General features: G+C 56.6%; 1 protein-coding gene across 1 annotated transcript; it reads right to left on the bottom strand.

Moving 5' to 3' along the window:
- Window positions 1–6,363: 6,363 nt before the first annotated feature.
- FOXD3 (forkhead box D3) lies at window positions 6,364–7,578 on the bottom strand. The gene has a single exon (XM_032696472.1). It carries the CDS (start codon window positions 7,576–7,578, stop codon window positions 6,364–6,366), a length of 1,215 nt encoding a protein of 404 aa, XP_032552363.1.
- Between the last annotated feature and the right edge of the window lie 7,093 nt (window positions 7,579–14,671).

Genomic DNA, 14,671 nt, shown 5'->3' with positions numbered 1-14,671 from the left:
GAATACAGAGTTACACGTCCTGAACCCACCGTGGCTGGAGCTGGTTTATGACACTGAAAACACGCAATGCAAAGAGAATTCCCAGCCTAAACCCGGCGAAGAATCATCAGGGCATATTCCTATTTCAGTCCTCCTCTCTCAGCCCCTCTCTCCTTTCCTTCTACTCTTCCCTCCAGGATTTTCCATCCCCGGAATTGCCCATACGGTGAGGCCGGGGAGCACAGCAGCGCTCAGCCACCCCCAGTCCCAGATCGTTGCCTATGGGCTCCTACCGCAAAAAAAGGAAGAAGTTTTTCTGTTTTATCTTGCAGGTTATTCCTAATTAGTTTCTAGTGCTGGAATGGGCGAGCAGGAGCCCATGGCCGCACATTCAAGTGCATTATTTCAATTAGCTGAGCGCTCTTTGTTGCAAGGTGAAATCATTCACTCCCCGGGAAAGCTTTTTTATTGAATGCTTTCTAAATACTTGCATTGGGCACGTCGCCTGGAATTGAGTCTCTGTCACTAGTGTTTCTGCGGTGACTTTGACCAGATCAATGACTGGAAAAGGCATTAAGGACACATTGATACCGCGGGGTAGGTGACGAGCGGGATTTGGTGCTCAGGAGTAAAGAGAAACCGATAATGAGGAGATAAACGGCTTTTCTTAACCCTTGGCGTTCTCGGGAGGCTTCGGCAGCTCCTCTGCCACTTCTCCTCCACCCTGGCTCTCAGGCTTGATGTAAAGCCCAGTGGTGGCAAGGCAAATATCTCCCGGGTATTCCATAAATTTGGAGTGAAATGCGGTCAGGATAATAAGAAAGTCTTTCCTGGGGCAGACTGAGGGAAGAGCCTGCGGCCATAAAAAGTTCCAGCTCGTCAAGGATTTCGTTTCTGAGCGGAGCCGTGATGCAGGAGCGAGCGGGGAAACAAACTCTGGAGACGTTTTCAATTGCAGATTCACAATCTGACCTTTTATGCCGACACCAGAACATCGGCCGTGATTTAGCGGGCACAGAGCTGGGCGCTGGGAGCCACGCACCGACAGCCTGCTGGAGCCCCGGCTCTTTTCTATCCTTTCCCGAGCAAAATCAGGAATAAACATTTTTGAAACCACTGCCGGGGAGATGGATTTATTTTATTTTATTCTCCTGAAATACTAGGACTTAATAAAGTAACTAGAAATTATTGAGGGTTTGGGTGGTTTTCTTGAGTCCCTGCGATTCTCTGGGCGTTGGGGGACACGGAGCTTCCCCCGCCCGACCTGGGGACTCCCAGCCCGGGGGATGCTCCGAGCCCTCGGGAAAGCAGAGCGAGACTTTCCATCCTTTCATGGAGAGGAGAGGTTGGGCCGTTTTCCTGTGTCCCGGCTTTTCCCATTTTGCTGAACCTCGAGAAACCCGGGGTTTTATTGCACCTGGAGTTCAAGGACGCTCCCTCTCACACTTCGCCGTCTTAATAAAGTCGCACGGTGCCTGCTTCCTCAGCTTGCTTACCAAATTCTGGATTAATAAAGTTTACTTAGTTATTTAAATAGATTAAATGTCACATTTTAAATGGAAGGGGAAGGTTCTACCTTCCTGACCTATTTTTCATTTCTGATTTAGAAAAAGGCAAGATTAGCATGGATATTGCATTTTCAAGGACCTCGCCACTATTAAATAGACTGTTAAGTGCATTTTATGGCTGAAGAGTCTGTTCCCAGTTCAGTCTGGAAGACGTGCTAAGTTCATCTCTACCTGCTACATTGAACATTCACTGACTAAAATACTTCCTGTGGATGCAATACCTATGCTCTGCACCTTTTAAGTACATAACGCTTTATGTTTTAGCACTGGTAACACGTAATTCAATAAAAGCCCCCGAAACAGAAGTGTTGTCTCCCAAGAAAACTGTATGAGGGTGTTTGGCCCGTTGCAGCAGTTCCCGGCTCGGGGAAAAGGCACGGCGGTGGGAAGGGAGACTTGGGGAGGGACGACAGGGATGCTCGCGGCTCCGGGCGGGGGTTTAAGCGGGAGCGCAACAGTCGCCGCCCCGGGAAATGCCCGTTCCCGTGCCCAGATCCGCGGGGATGGGCAGCGCAACTTGCGCGTGGAGCTCGCTGTGATTTGTCGCCCCGGCTGCCTTCTAACACCAATAAATTCCCCCTCGGAATGGCGAGGCTGTTTTTCCGCCTCCCGGGCCGAGTTGACCCCGCGGGGTCGGACCCCCGTGCGCCTCGGACACGAGGAAGAGTCCACAAAACTGCCCGAGCTGCCCCAGGAGGCAAAATCCCATCGAATTCCCTCGGGAACTGCCCCTCTGCCCCGCACCCGCAGGCGGGAGAAAAAATCTTCACCCCCGCAAAAGCAAGTCCTTGTGTCTTTCCCGGAGCGGGAGACTCCCGAGAGCCCAATGAAGGACGAGGGATGGCGCTTCCCAAAGCGAAATGTTGGCCTCCCTTCCTTTATTTCTGGCCCAGGAGAGCCGCATCCCCAGAGTCGGTGGGAGCGCTGGGAGTCGGGCAGCGCTGCGATATGCGGGGGGTGGGCGGCTAAATGCCCCCGATACAGCCACCGCGGACCCAAACCAGTAACCCTCGAGGAACAGGGAACCGTATCCCAAAGGGATTCGATGTCCCCAGTGGATGATTTTCTCCGGCCACCTCCCTGTGGGACAGACCGAGAAGGAAGGTGTCCGATGGGCATCCCTCCCTTGGTGCCCCCGGAGCCCTCCCGACGGTGTTTCCTCCGGGAAATCGGGCCTCAGTTCTGCCCTCCCGCAGCTCCAGAGAGGGGTCTCCGACCGCTACCCCGCCGGGAACACGGCTGTGCCGAGCCAGGGGACTGGGGACGGAGGGGGCTCCTTACAGAGGAACAACGTCCACGCGCGATAAATACACAATGTCCGCAGATCTTTCCTTGCCTTTTCCAACGCTCGCCGCAGCCTCACAGCACCCATTAGCCCCGTCAGCCCGTAACTTTGAGCCCCGCACTCTGCCCGGGAACAGACCGTGGTGCTATAAATAGAAGGTGCTGGGAGACGGCAGAGCGGAGTGGGGGGGAAAAGGGGACGCAACTCCCGCGGCCGCGCAGGGAAAGGCGAGAGTTCCTTGGGAGCCTAGGAAATGGCCCTGATGAGCCTATCTCGTCCCTTTTTTCAACCAATGTGATGGTTTAGAGGATTAGGGCCAGATCCTATTGTACATTCCTTCCCCGGACGGAGGGAGCGGCGGGGTCGTAATTGCAATAAACAAGGGGGAAAGTGTCAGCGGGGTGGAGGTGGCTCTGGGTAAACTCTCTGGGCTGCGAGGAGGGTCATTTTCGCGGTGTTTCGGATCTAGTTACTTCCAATACACTCCAGGGACCGACGTGACACGACTTACACTAATGGGCATCTGTCACCGGCCGTGTCAAGTTGTACCATATGCATCGGACAAGTTCGTGGAAGGGAAAAGCAGAGAAAGAACTAGGAAAAGAGTTTCTGTGGTCTGGCTGAGGCCCGTGGCTGAGGAAAGTTCGCCAGGACATGGTGCTCCCGTTTGCCCCCGGCCCACCGCTCCCGGTCCGGCTGTGGGAGCTGCCCCACTCCTCTGGGCAGCACCGTGCGGGAAAGCCGCTCCCGTCCCGACTGCAAACCCTCCCCTATATGGGGACCGATTTCTGGCACCCCCGGGACCGCCGAGCCCCGCCGGTAGCTTTGTGCCCATTCGGTGCCGTCCCGGGGGCGGCTGCGGACACCGGGAGTGCTCCCAGCCCCCTGAAGTGCTCCCGGTTCCCCGGGGTGCTCCCGGCCCCGGGGGCTACGGGGGTGATCCCAACCTCGAGTGATGCTCCGGGCTCCGGGGGATGCGGGATGCTCCCGGTCCCGGGGGGGGGGCCATTCCCCGCGGGTGCAGCGGGAGCTGCCGCGCCCCCCGCAGGCCCCGGTGCGCCACTGCAGCCCCGCGGCCACCGGGAGCCTCCCCCGCCCGCACGGACCCGCTGCCGCTCTCAGCCCCGCGGCTGCGGGACCCGGCGGCTCCCGCGGGAAGGGGGCGGCTGGGCGGGGGTCTCACCGCGGTCCTTCCCCAGCCCCGCGCCCTCCCGGTGCTGCCCGGCCCCGGGGGCCGCCGCCGCCGTCGCCCCTTCCCGGGGAAAGGCTTCTCCTGGCAGCCGCTGTCCTCGACGATCGAGGGAAGACTGGGGGAGAGAGAGAGAGGACTGAGGGAACGGAGCTAGAAGCGGTTCCCGATGGGAGGCAGCGGGAGGAAAGTTGCCGGTGCCGCCGCCGCCGCCGCGCAGATGCCGAGCCGAGGTATTGCTGCTATGTGGGGAAATATGAGCGAGTAATTTTATAAGTAACAAAGGCTGGGGAATGGAATGAGCCCCTGTTATCCGGTGTCCTCTGGAAGCCCTGGATCAGCAGCTTCTTGAGCCTCACAGTGACTCCGGGCAGAGGCTCCTTCCTTTTTTCCCAGGGGATCCGCTAAATATAGAAACCCCCTCAATCGCACAGATCACCCACCATTTGCTGTTTGTGTAAAACCGATTACCCAGACACAACTGTGAAACAACCCGCTCCTCTGCCACCGCCACGCACCGCCACATTCCGCTTCGCGGGGTTCCGCGGGGCCGTGGGTGCCCGTGCAGGGCCCCGCGTGTCCCCGCTCTCTCCAGGTTCTCCCTGTCCCTGGCAGATGATTAGCGAGTCCTTATTTATAAAGTTCAAACGATCTCATCACCGGGGCTGCTCGGTTTATTTTAGTCTATGTATGCGGAGGTATAAATATTTACTTAGGAAGAAATAATATTTACTGCTTACCAGGAAAGCAAGGACACTTTTATTTATATATTTATTTTAAATTCGCGGCTGCCAGCGGGTTTTTGGAAGGGAAATAAGCGCCTGGTCCAGCTCCTCACGCAGCCGAGCCTGCCGCATCCCGCATCCCGCCTGCATTTCACGCCGCCGATTTTCCTAACAAAGACAACGAATTATTTGGGCGGAAAAGCAAAATCCACGAAGGTTTTCAAAGGTGACAAAAAATGTCACGTTGTAAAAAGAAGATAATGAAGTATCAGACACTGTCAGTGCAAAGGAGAGACCGAGATCTCTCCAGGCTCAACACCACAAAGCGCCGCTTTAAATATTATAACGCTACATATTAATTCTCTCTCTCTTTTTTTTTTTCCTCTTGGCCGGCTCTTTACTTTAGCCCTGAAAATATACTTTAATCTATTTTTTTTTTTTTTAATTTTCGCAGCTGCCGTTAAAACTGAGTTTTTAGGAATTAGCTGGGAAAGGCCAGTTCCTTCCCGCGGGAAGAGCCGCTGCATTAACAGCGATAATTTTCCTGATCGAAACGAAAGATCCGCGCTCGGACACCGCACGGGCACGGCTTGAATATATATAATTTTTTTTCATATAAAATAAATAATAAACATTACTTAAACTGACCCAACGTGTTTTATGCAAAATAATTTCCCTTATAATTAGCCCCGAACGCCGACCCAAAGCGTACCAATTCCGGCCGGGAATCCCGCAGCGTCGAGATGCGGAGCCGAAGTCAGGCCGAGAAAAATGTATATATTTAGAGAAACATCACGGCGCCGTTGAGGGAGCCTCGGATCTGCAGGGGAAGGTTTGATTTTGGAAGAATCGGTGTGATGTTGGCCCCGCCGCGGCGGCTGCTCCGGTAACAGGCAGGGCCGGTGGCTTTCGCTGCGCGGCCGCGCAAAGCACACCCCGAGCGGCGGGAGATTCCTTGGGAAACCCGCCCGCACCGCCCCGCGCCGCGACCTGCGGAACCCAAACCTCCGCGAGGCTGGAGAACCGGAGCTCCGCGGCCGCGCCCCGCGCTGTTCTCCCCCCTCCGCGATTCTCCGCGGCCGCGCATCCCGTCCTGCGAGCGGGGGGTCACAGAGGAGCCGCTCACACAGAGACGGGCAGAGCATTTTAAAAATTTATTTACAAAGTTGTGTACAACACGAAGGGATAACATTTAGAATACATATATTCATTCATATATAAACAGACTTCTATAATAGAATGACAGCGTTTTTCCTCCTTTTTTTTTTCTCCAAAATTCTCTCTCTTTTTTTTTGTTCGTTCGTTTAATACTTAAAATTTCCCCCGCTTATTTTTTTGTACAATTTCGTTTTCTCGTTTGTTCGTTTATTTCGGATAAAACCGCTCGGAGCGCCGGAACCTTCAAAAAAAGTGAAAGTTCGCAGCTCCTTAATCGCGACCGTCATTTCGCCTCTTTAGAAAAATAAAAACCCCGAAAGCAACGTCAGTGATTTTTGATACAAATATGTACAATCGGCGGTGGCCGGTGCCCGCTGCCGCCCCGAGCCCCAGCGGCCGCGGAGCCCCGAGGGGGCGGCCGGAGCTCTCCGGAGCGATGCCGGGGGCTACCGCCCGGGGCTACTGCGCCGGCCACTTGGCCTGCACGGCGGCGGCGGGGGCTGCGGGCTGCAGGAACTGCCCCGCGATGATGTTGGTAGGCACGCTGAGGATGGGGGCGATGGCCGCGGTGGTCCTGGCCAGCGCCAGCGGCTGATGGGCCATCAGGGCCGACTGCACGGTGACGGGCGGCCGCAGGAAAGTCTGTGCGCTGGCGGCCGAGCTGGCGGCCGGGACGCCGATGATGTTCTCGATGCTGAAGGACGGGCGGCTGCTGGGCTCCGACTTGACGATGGAGCCGGCGGCGCCCAGGCTGTTGAGCTGCAGCTGGAGGCTGGGGCTGAGCTGGGAGTTGAAGGCTTTGCGGCTGAGCTCGCTGGACGGCAGGAGCGGCACGGCGGGCGGCAGCATGGGCCCCACCGGAGGGATGTAGGGGTACTGCAGCGCGGCCGCGGCCGCCGCGGGGTGCGTGTAGGCGCCGGGGTGCAGCCCGTAGGGGCGGCCGTAGGGGCCGGCCAGGCCGTAGGCACCGAAGCCCTGCATCATGAGAGCCGTCTGGTCCCGCAGGTGTTCCTGCTGGTGCCTCTTGAAGCGCTTCCTGCGGCGGAGGAAGCTGCCGTTGTCGAACATGTCCTCGGACTGCGGGTCCAGCGTCCAGTAGTTGCCCTTGCCCGGGTTGCCGGGCTCCCGGGGGATCTTGACGAAGCAGTCGTTGAGTGAGAGGTTGTGGCGGATGCTGTTCTGCCAGGCGGGGAACTTCTCCCGGTAGTAGGGGAAGCGATTGCTGATGAACTCGCAGATGCCGCTGAGCGTCAGCTTCTTCTGCGGGCTCTGTAGGATGGCCATAGTGATGAGGGCGATGTACGAGTAGGGCGGCTTCACCAGGCTGCTCTTGGGCTTGCTCTGCCCCGCCGCCCCGCCGCCGCCGCCGCCGCTCGCCCCCTCCTCGCCGCCCCCCTTGCCGCCCTCGGCCGCGCCGCCCGGGGCCGTCCCGGCCGGGCTCCCGCTGCCGCTGCTGCCGCTCTCCGCGCCCGCGCCCGGCTCCGCGGGCAGCGCCAGCTCCGCCGCTTCGTCCAGCGGCAGGCGCGGCAGGGCGGCGGGGCTGCCGGCCTCGCCCTCGCTGTCCTTGCCCGGCCCGTCGTCGCCCTCGCCCACCACGTCGATATCCACATCCTCGGCCGCCGGGACGGCGGGGCCGGACATGTCGCTGGCGCTGCCGCCGCCCGACAGGGTCATCCCCGCTCGGCGGGGCGGCGGCGGCGGCGGGGCCTCCCGCCCGCACCGGGGTCCCCCCGCGCCCCGCTCCCGCCGCGGCTTCGACCGGCCCCGGGGGCTACACCCGAGCGGGCATGGGGCCGTCCCCGCGGGGCATGGGGCGGCCGCGCCCGCCGCTCTCCCGTGCGCGGGGCTGCGCTGGCCGCCGGGTCACCTCCCGCCGCCGGGCATCGGGGCTCAGGCGGCCGCTCCGCTGGGTCCCGCCCGCCGCGCTGCGCGCCCGCCGCGCATGGGGCCGCTCCGCGGGCCGCCGCCGCTCCACCGCTCCGCTCCGCGGCCGCGCCGCGCACCGCTCCGCCGCCCTCCGCGCTGGATGGATGGGAGGTTTTTTTCCTTCCCTCTTTCCTCCTCTCCTCTGGGTTGTTTTTTTTTCGCTGGTTGTTTTTTTTTTCCCCCCCTCGGCGGAGGGAGGGGACGGAGCTCCCGGCGGCCGGGCGGGGCGGGGGCAGGAGGCCGGGGGTCGCGGGGCCTCGCTCGCCACTTTGGCAGCGCGGCGGTCCCGACTGCCTGATAGATTACTTTCCCGTTAAAGATATACTCGGAGGCGGCTCCACGTGACCGCCTGACGTCAGGCGCCCCGCTGTGAAGTCATGCAAAACTCGAGTTGTTTCATGGACTGTCAACAAAGACCGGCGGCGGCTCCGCTCCGCCCGCCCCGACGGCCCCCGACGGCACCGGGACCCTCCGGCCCCCGCGGACGAGTTGCCGCACCGGGGGCTCGTCGCCGCCTCCGCCGCTCTCGGTGCGCCGGGCCCGGAGCCGCCGCTCTCGGTGCGCTCGGCAGCGCAGGCTCGGCGGATGCGCCGCCGTCATAGCGCTTAAAAGCACCAAGTTTGGGCTCCGAAACCACTTTTCTGTGGTTTTCTATCTTTTTTTTTTTTTTTTTTTTTTTTTCTAACAGCACACCACCAGCTGGGAACGGAAGATCAGAGAATGGCTATTGATTAATCTATTAGCTTAGTTGGAGAGAGAAATAAAAAAGACGTAAAATAACAAAGGGAAACTATAAATAAAGACCCTTTTAGCCGGTTTCTTTCTTTTTTTCTTTTTTTTCTTTTTCTTTTCCTTTTTTTCCTTTCTTTTTTCTGTTTTCTTTTTTTTTTTTTTTTTTTTTTTTTTTTCCAGAGATGTTAACGACTTAATCATTGCGGGCCTTAGCGTAAGAAAAAGTAGGAAATGAGGGAGTGTGTGTGAATGTGAGGACCGTATTGCCGCGGCCCCAGGTAAGCCCCGGCCCGGGGAGAGGCGCCCGACGGGGCGGGAGGGGGCTCGGCCGCCCACCCCTGCCCCGGTGCGGGACCCCCCGCCCGGGCCCTCGGCCACGGGTGGCTCACGGTGTTTGGCGTTTTAATCCGTCCCGCCGAGCCTTTTGCTCTTGTAGTTCTCCCACGTGCTGTCCGATTTCGGTGAATGCAATTAAATTAGAAAAATGTCCCAGGACCGAACGATTTCCTGCGAGCGGTGCTGGCTTAGGGAAGGCAATTCCCTCCCTTCCCCCAAAATCCATCGGAGTCTCGCTAAGGTCGATGTCCCGGCCTCTCCCAGAGCCTCGACGGATCTCTGCGGGCGGGCCCGACCCCGCAGAAGGGGCCGCGGGGAGGATGGGGGGGACTTTCAGGCTGGTTTCCCCCTGCGCTCCGTTTTTCCGCGTTTCCCAGTGGATCTCCGCGCCCCGTGGCCCATGACCCTGGGTTCCGCACCCGCGCACCACCCTCTCACACACACAGACTCACATACCCACAGCAGCACTCGCACACTCCCGTTATGTGTCCCCCTCCGTCTCACCGCAAAGGCTCTCCCAGGGAAAAAGGAGAAAAACCCCCCCAACTCCGCAGCCCCCCGTTCCATTTGTTGCGCTGTTCTTCGACACAATAAAAGTCAAATTAATTGATTCATACCATTAATTACGGTGCTTAGCGTGAAAAGAAACGTTTCCCCTCGATTAGGGCTCTATTGTGCTAATCCCGTGTTCAATCACGGCTGCCGGCCGAGCGGGGCCGCCCCGCTCCGCGCCTTTCCGCGCCCCTCCGCGGACGCTGTTGCGGCTCCAGGCCTTCATCTGGTGAAGTTTAGGACAGTATTTTGGAACCCACCCCGTTAGAAAGTATTTAGGAGCCCATCCAGCCGGAGCGGGGAGGGAGAAGATCTTTTCTAAAAATCGGGAAAGTTTTCCCCAAACATCTCGGGAGCGCCCGAACCCATCGAAGTTCAAGGACTGAAGGGGAGCGGGAGCAGGAACTGCGTCCTGCAAAGCGATAAAATAATTAAAGCAGCTTCTGTGGAGGTGGAAACCCACAATAATGACACGGCCAGAAATAGAAAGTGGGCGCCCATATAGACAGATAGATTTAGCAACAGGAGAAAAACAAACTGTATCGTCCGGATCGATACGGAGTCAAATAGAGACACGGCAGAGCAGCGTGGAAAAGGAGGATGGAATAAGTTATGATAGAGAGGGAGAAATTAATTACAACTCAATTTGATTCTAATATGGCAAAGCAAGATACTGGCTGCGAAGAGAGTTAAAAATAAATCCAGAGGCTGGGGGGGGGGGGGGGGGATTGAGGAGGAAAGGCAGGGCTGGGGCAATTTCTGCTTCTGTAATCGTTTTAAAGGAAGGAGAAACCAAAGGTGTCCCCTTTCAGCTCCTTAAGCCTATTACTTTCACTAATGAGTTATATAAATCGTTGACCTGACCTGGATTAAACCAGCATTGTCGTTCGGTACAAACGTGCGGGGGTAAAGGGGTTCGCAGGAGAGTGGCCGCGGGTGAGAAATCCCTGTAAAATAAACATATCCAAGGGGAGGGACACGACAGGGACACACAGACATCCCCCGACCGGGGCTGGGACCGGGGACGGGGTCGGAGCTGGTCGAGTGGTGGAGCCTGGACCCCCCCTCCAGCCAGCCTTTTCGCTAAAGATGCAGGTTATCACATATATATCTTTTTCTCCCCTATTTTTTTAGGCCTCTATCTGGACAGGTTTGATTTCCTTTTTTCCTTTCTTTTTTTCTTCTTCTTTTTTTTTTTTTTTTTTTTTTTAAATTGTAATAAATCGCCCGTAAACCCGGCAGATCTCAGTGTAAAACGAAATTGGTCATGTTTCCAAAACGGCTTTGGATTTATTTGTATTGAAAATGTATAAACATTCATTCCGTAAAAGGCAACACGTTTAATTAACGATGAGAGAGCAGTTAGGGGCAGAAAGCTAGTAAAATTGTGTGATAAATTTATGGCATTGTTAGCGTGCTTTTAATTATGGCTATTATGTTAATTATTTCACATTAGCATGGAGTTATCAGCAGCATGTCAGATTTAATCAAAACGAGCCTTTCTCTCGAAAATTGTGCTTTTCATTCGCCGCGAGGAGAACGGGGGGTCCCGAGACGAAGTCGCTCCCCCCCTTCTTTATTTATTTAAAAATAAATAAATGAAGGCTTTTAAAAAGAGACTTCCCATTGAAAAGAGTGGCTGGACGTGATCCGGGCTGGTGCAGGCGGCAGATCCCTTTAGGCTACAGCGAGCAGCGCAGGGAGACTGAGGAGAGAAGCGACGCTCTTGTTTTTTAGGAATTCACCATTTTCACCCCCTCCGGAGAAGGCATTTTATCATTTTGGATCATTCTGTCAAACAATATGATGTTGCTCATTTTTATCTGTCCCGTTTTACAAAGCCCCCGTTCACACTGCTGGCCAGGACAACGCGCCTCAGTACAAAAGAATAAAAGAGACAAACCGGGAGGATATGGGATCGCTGCATGGATCAAAAAGGAGGGAAGAGGAGGAGGTGTGTGAGTGTGAGTGTGTGTGCGTGTGTGTGCGCGGAGGGGCTCGCAGCGGGCCGGGACCCTCTCCCTGCTCGGCGCTGCGGGGCTGCTCCCGCACACGCTCCGCAGCCCCCGCGACCTCCCCCCGGCCGGGCCGGTGATGCCGGGGGAGGCGACCCGCCGCTCCCCCAGACCCTTCCGAGCTCAAATAAAAATAATTAAAAATATAGAAATGCAAAGGAAAATTAAAATCGCCGGTTTGACAGCGGCGGAGTTTTGGGGGGCTCCGTCCGCGCCGAGGTGCGGAGCTGCCCCCGCCCCGCCGGCAGCCCCGCGCCCGCGGAGATCTGCGGGAATCGCTCCGCACCGCCCCGCGCAGCCCGCCCGGCCCTGCCCGCGCCCCCTCCTCCGGCCGGCCCCACTCCCCCTTCCCCACGGGAGCGGGGGGCTGCGACCACGGCAGCTGCTGGCTTATTTTTAGAGCATTTCCATTCCTCCGGTTAATTTTAGATCGATCCATTATTTAGCCCCAGTTCGCCTTTAGGGAAACCCAAGCTGGGGGCGGCCGGCGCTCCGCGGCCGCGGGACTTTCCGCCTTGCGGGGGAAAGACAACTTCGGGGACCCCCCCCGAGCCCTCGGGGCTGCCGGAGGGACGAGGTGCCGTTCCCCGCGGAACCTGCGCTGCCCCCCATCCCCGCGGCCCCCCGCGCTGTTTGCGCGCTGCCCGTCCCGCTGAGCTCGCATTTCATCCAGGCGCCGATTTTCCACGTTCCGAGGCCTTTCCTCCTGGGGGAGACACCCCCAAATGCACACACGCCCACCTCCCCCGCGCCCCTCCGAGCCAGGCGGAGAAGCCGGGGCTGCCCCGCGGTCCCGGTCCCGCTCCCCGCCCGGCCCCAGGGGACCGCGGGCGGGCGCGGGGAGGCACAAACCACCTCCCCTGGGCCCCCCGCAGGGATGCGGTTGTCTATGCGGGTATATGTGCCCGCACACTCTCCCTCCGGGCAGCCCTCGCCGTCGAGGCCGGACAGCGCTGCAGCCCCGCACTGTGTCCATCCTCCCACCGCCCCTACGGTTTCACTCCGAGCTTCTCCCCGCTCCGGATCTAAACACCAGCCAAACACCGTGTTTATGGAAAAATACGAATCGCCTCGAATTTGGAGTTAATTTTGCTGCAGGTGCGTCTCGGCCCTGGTCATTGCCTCCTCGCTCCCGCCTCTCCCCTGGGAGCCGGGAGGGTGCAGGTGGAGGGGCACAGCGGTGCTGGCTCTGCTCGGCTCGCAGGGAAACATCCCTGTGTCGGACACAGGCAGGAAAACATCCCGGGGAGCTGGCAAAAGCAGGCAGCAGCGCTCAGGTGTCCCCATGAGGAATCCTCTCGGGACTCACAAAACAAAATAAAAATGGTCAGAAGAGTAGAACCTGGTACAGCTCAGAGATTCGGGTGCTTTACAGAGCAGGGAGAGAGCAAAATTAACCAAATAAGGTAAAATACAGAATTACTATTGGGCAAATTGGGGTGTGTGAGCAAAGGAGTTCTGCTGCCTTTTGGGCAAGACGGCTGCAAAGTTAGCTGAGACCTGATTGGAAAAAAAAAAACAACCCAAAGCATATGGCAACTGTTCAATCAAAATTCGTTTATTCTTCAGATTTTCACTTTGCAAATCCCCACTCTAAATAAATGGATATTTATCCTCAGTTTTGCCTGCAAGCACCTGCACCCACTCTGCAGTCCCATGCAGCCCTGGCATCCAGCAGTGTTGATTCCTGGAAGGGCCCTGCTCATGTCCCCAGTCATCCCATAAAAATGGCTAAAACTCATCCTCTAAACACCCTGTCACATCCCTGTCCCTCCTATATCGTGAGGCATCATAAATACATAGGAACAAAAAGCAGAGGCAAAAAATCCTTTAAATTTGATTTATGTGAATTCCTGGAGGAATGGGATGGGTGCAAAAGGGTGACCCTGGCCCAGGTTCTGGGGTGCTCTGGTGGGAGGCACATGGATGTGACACGGACACTCTCCAGCTCATGCTCCAGGGAATGGCTGGTCTGGAAAGGGATGTGCTTGGGCCATCTTGCTTCTTCAAAACTTACAGATTCCTCCATGTATGGATGGAGAGGGGACACTCAGTGGGTTCCGGAAGGAATATGCATTTTATATGAAAAGACCTTTAATTGTCTGAATAAATCAACATGATGTAGTTTTTTTCCCTCCATCTATGCATGGCTCAAAGGGATGGTGCAAGTGGTGCTATGGGGCAAACATGGGGACATGCCTCAAAAAGGGGGAATGCAACCCCAAAAGAAGGGACACCACTCAAGATGAGGATCCACTGAGAGGCAGCAGTGGCATCTCGTTTCAAATCGCTGCCCTGTGTGTTTTTACACCGACTTCGAAGGTAGGCAGAAGGTGTGAGGAAGGCACAGCAGGGTTTTTTTTCTCAGTTATTCCCCTTGCCATTGAGATGCAAATGAAGAAGCTAAGAGGATTTCCAGGGATGTGAGGGAAATCCCTTTGCTGAAAGCAGCGAGACTGGGAGCCCTCAGTGTGCTGGGCCAGTCCCTCTCCCAGTGTGGAGCAAACATAGTTCTTAACTCACAGACACTCCCGTGAGATTTCCCACATCGTGGGATCCTCGAGCTGATCCAGAATTTAATTTTATTAATCAGCACAGCCAGGGTGTTGGTGGGAGCCGGCTCCCCCTCCACGTGCTCTCCTGCTTCCCAAGGCTTCATTTGTTTGTTTTTTCCAGGATAGTTTTGTGAGCCTTTCCTCCGGCTCGTGTACAACACCCTGGATTCCCTTTACTGAGCAGGGAAAGACAAGCAGTGAGTTATCGCTGTTGTTAATAAAACTACTCTGCTAATATTTTTCCCCAACACATGGAATATTATTGATGGATCAGGGCTGGAGCCCCTCCAGAGGCACAGGGCCCATGTATCACCCCAGCTCCACGTGCACCCTCCAAATGGGGCCTTGGTGGGGCGTAAGTGGTGCACAGGCCTTTTATGGGCCTTCTGCAGAACAGTGAATTTTACCCAAAATGCAGGTTAAAACCCATGTTAGGTATTAATGTAATCAGGTCCATAATCTCTCTATCAAAAACTCCCCAAGCACCTCTTCACCTCCTAAACCAGGTAGCTCCTTGACTGGAGAGTGCTGTAACATATTTTAGGGGACTCCTTGCTTATTTTTGGTAAAGAAATTATGCATTGCTGAGCATCTTCAAGTCCTGCTTTAGGGTAGAGCAAGGAGAGTCACCGAAAGGCCATCCTGACCTGC

The sequence above is a fragment of the Chiroxiphia lanceolata genome, chromosome 9 (genome assembly GCF_009829145.1).
Source record: "Chiroxiphia lanceolata isolate bChiLan1 chromosome 9, bChiLan1.pri, whole genome shotgun sequence".
In the NCBI taxonomy this organism is placed as follows: Eukaryota; Metazoa; Chordata; class Aves; order Passeriformes; family Pipridae; genus Chiroxiphia; species Chiroxiphia lanceolata.
This window is presented reverse-complemented; position numbering and strand designations above follow the sequence as displayed.

What these genes read in the sequence shown, in the direction of transcription:
- FOXD3 (XM_032696472.1), bottom strand. Translation starts at nt 7,578, where the DNA reads ATGACCCTGTCGGGCGGCGGCAGCGCCAGCGACATGTCCGGCCCCGCC.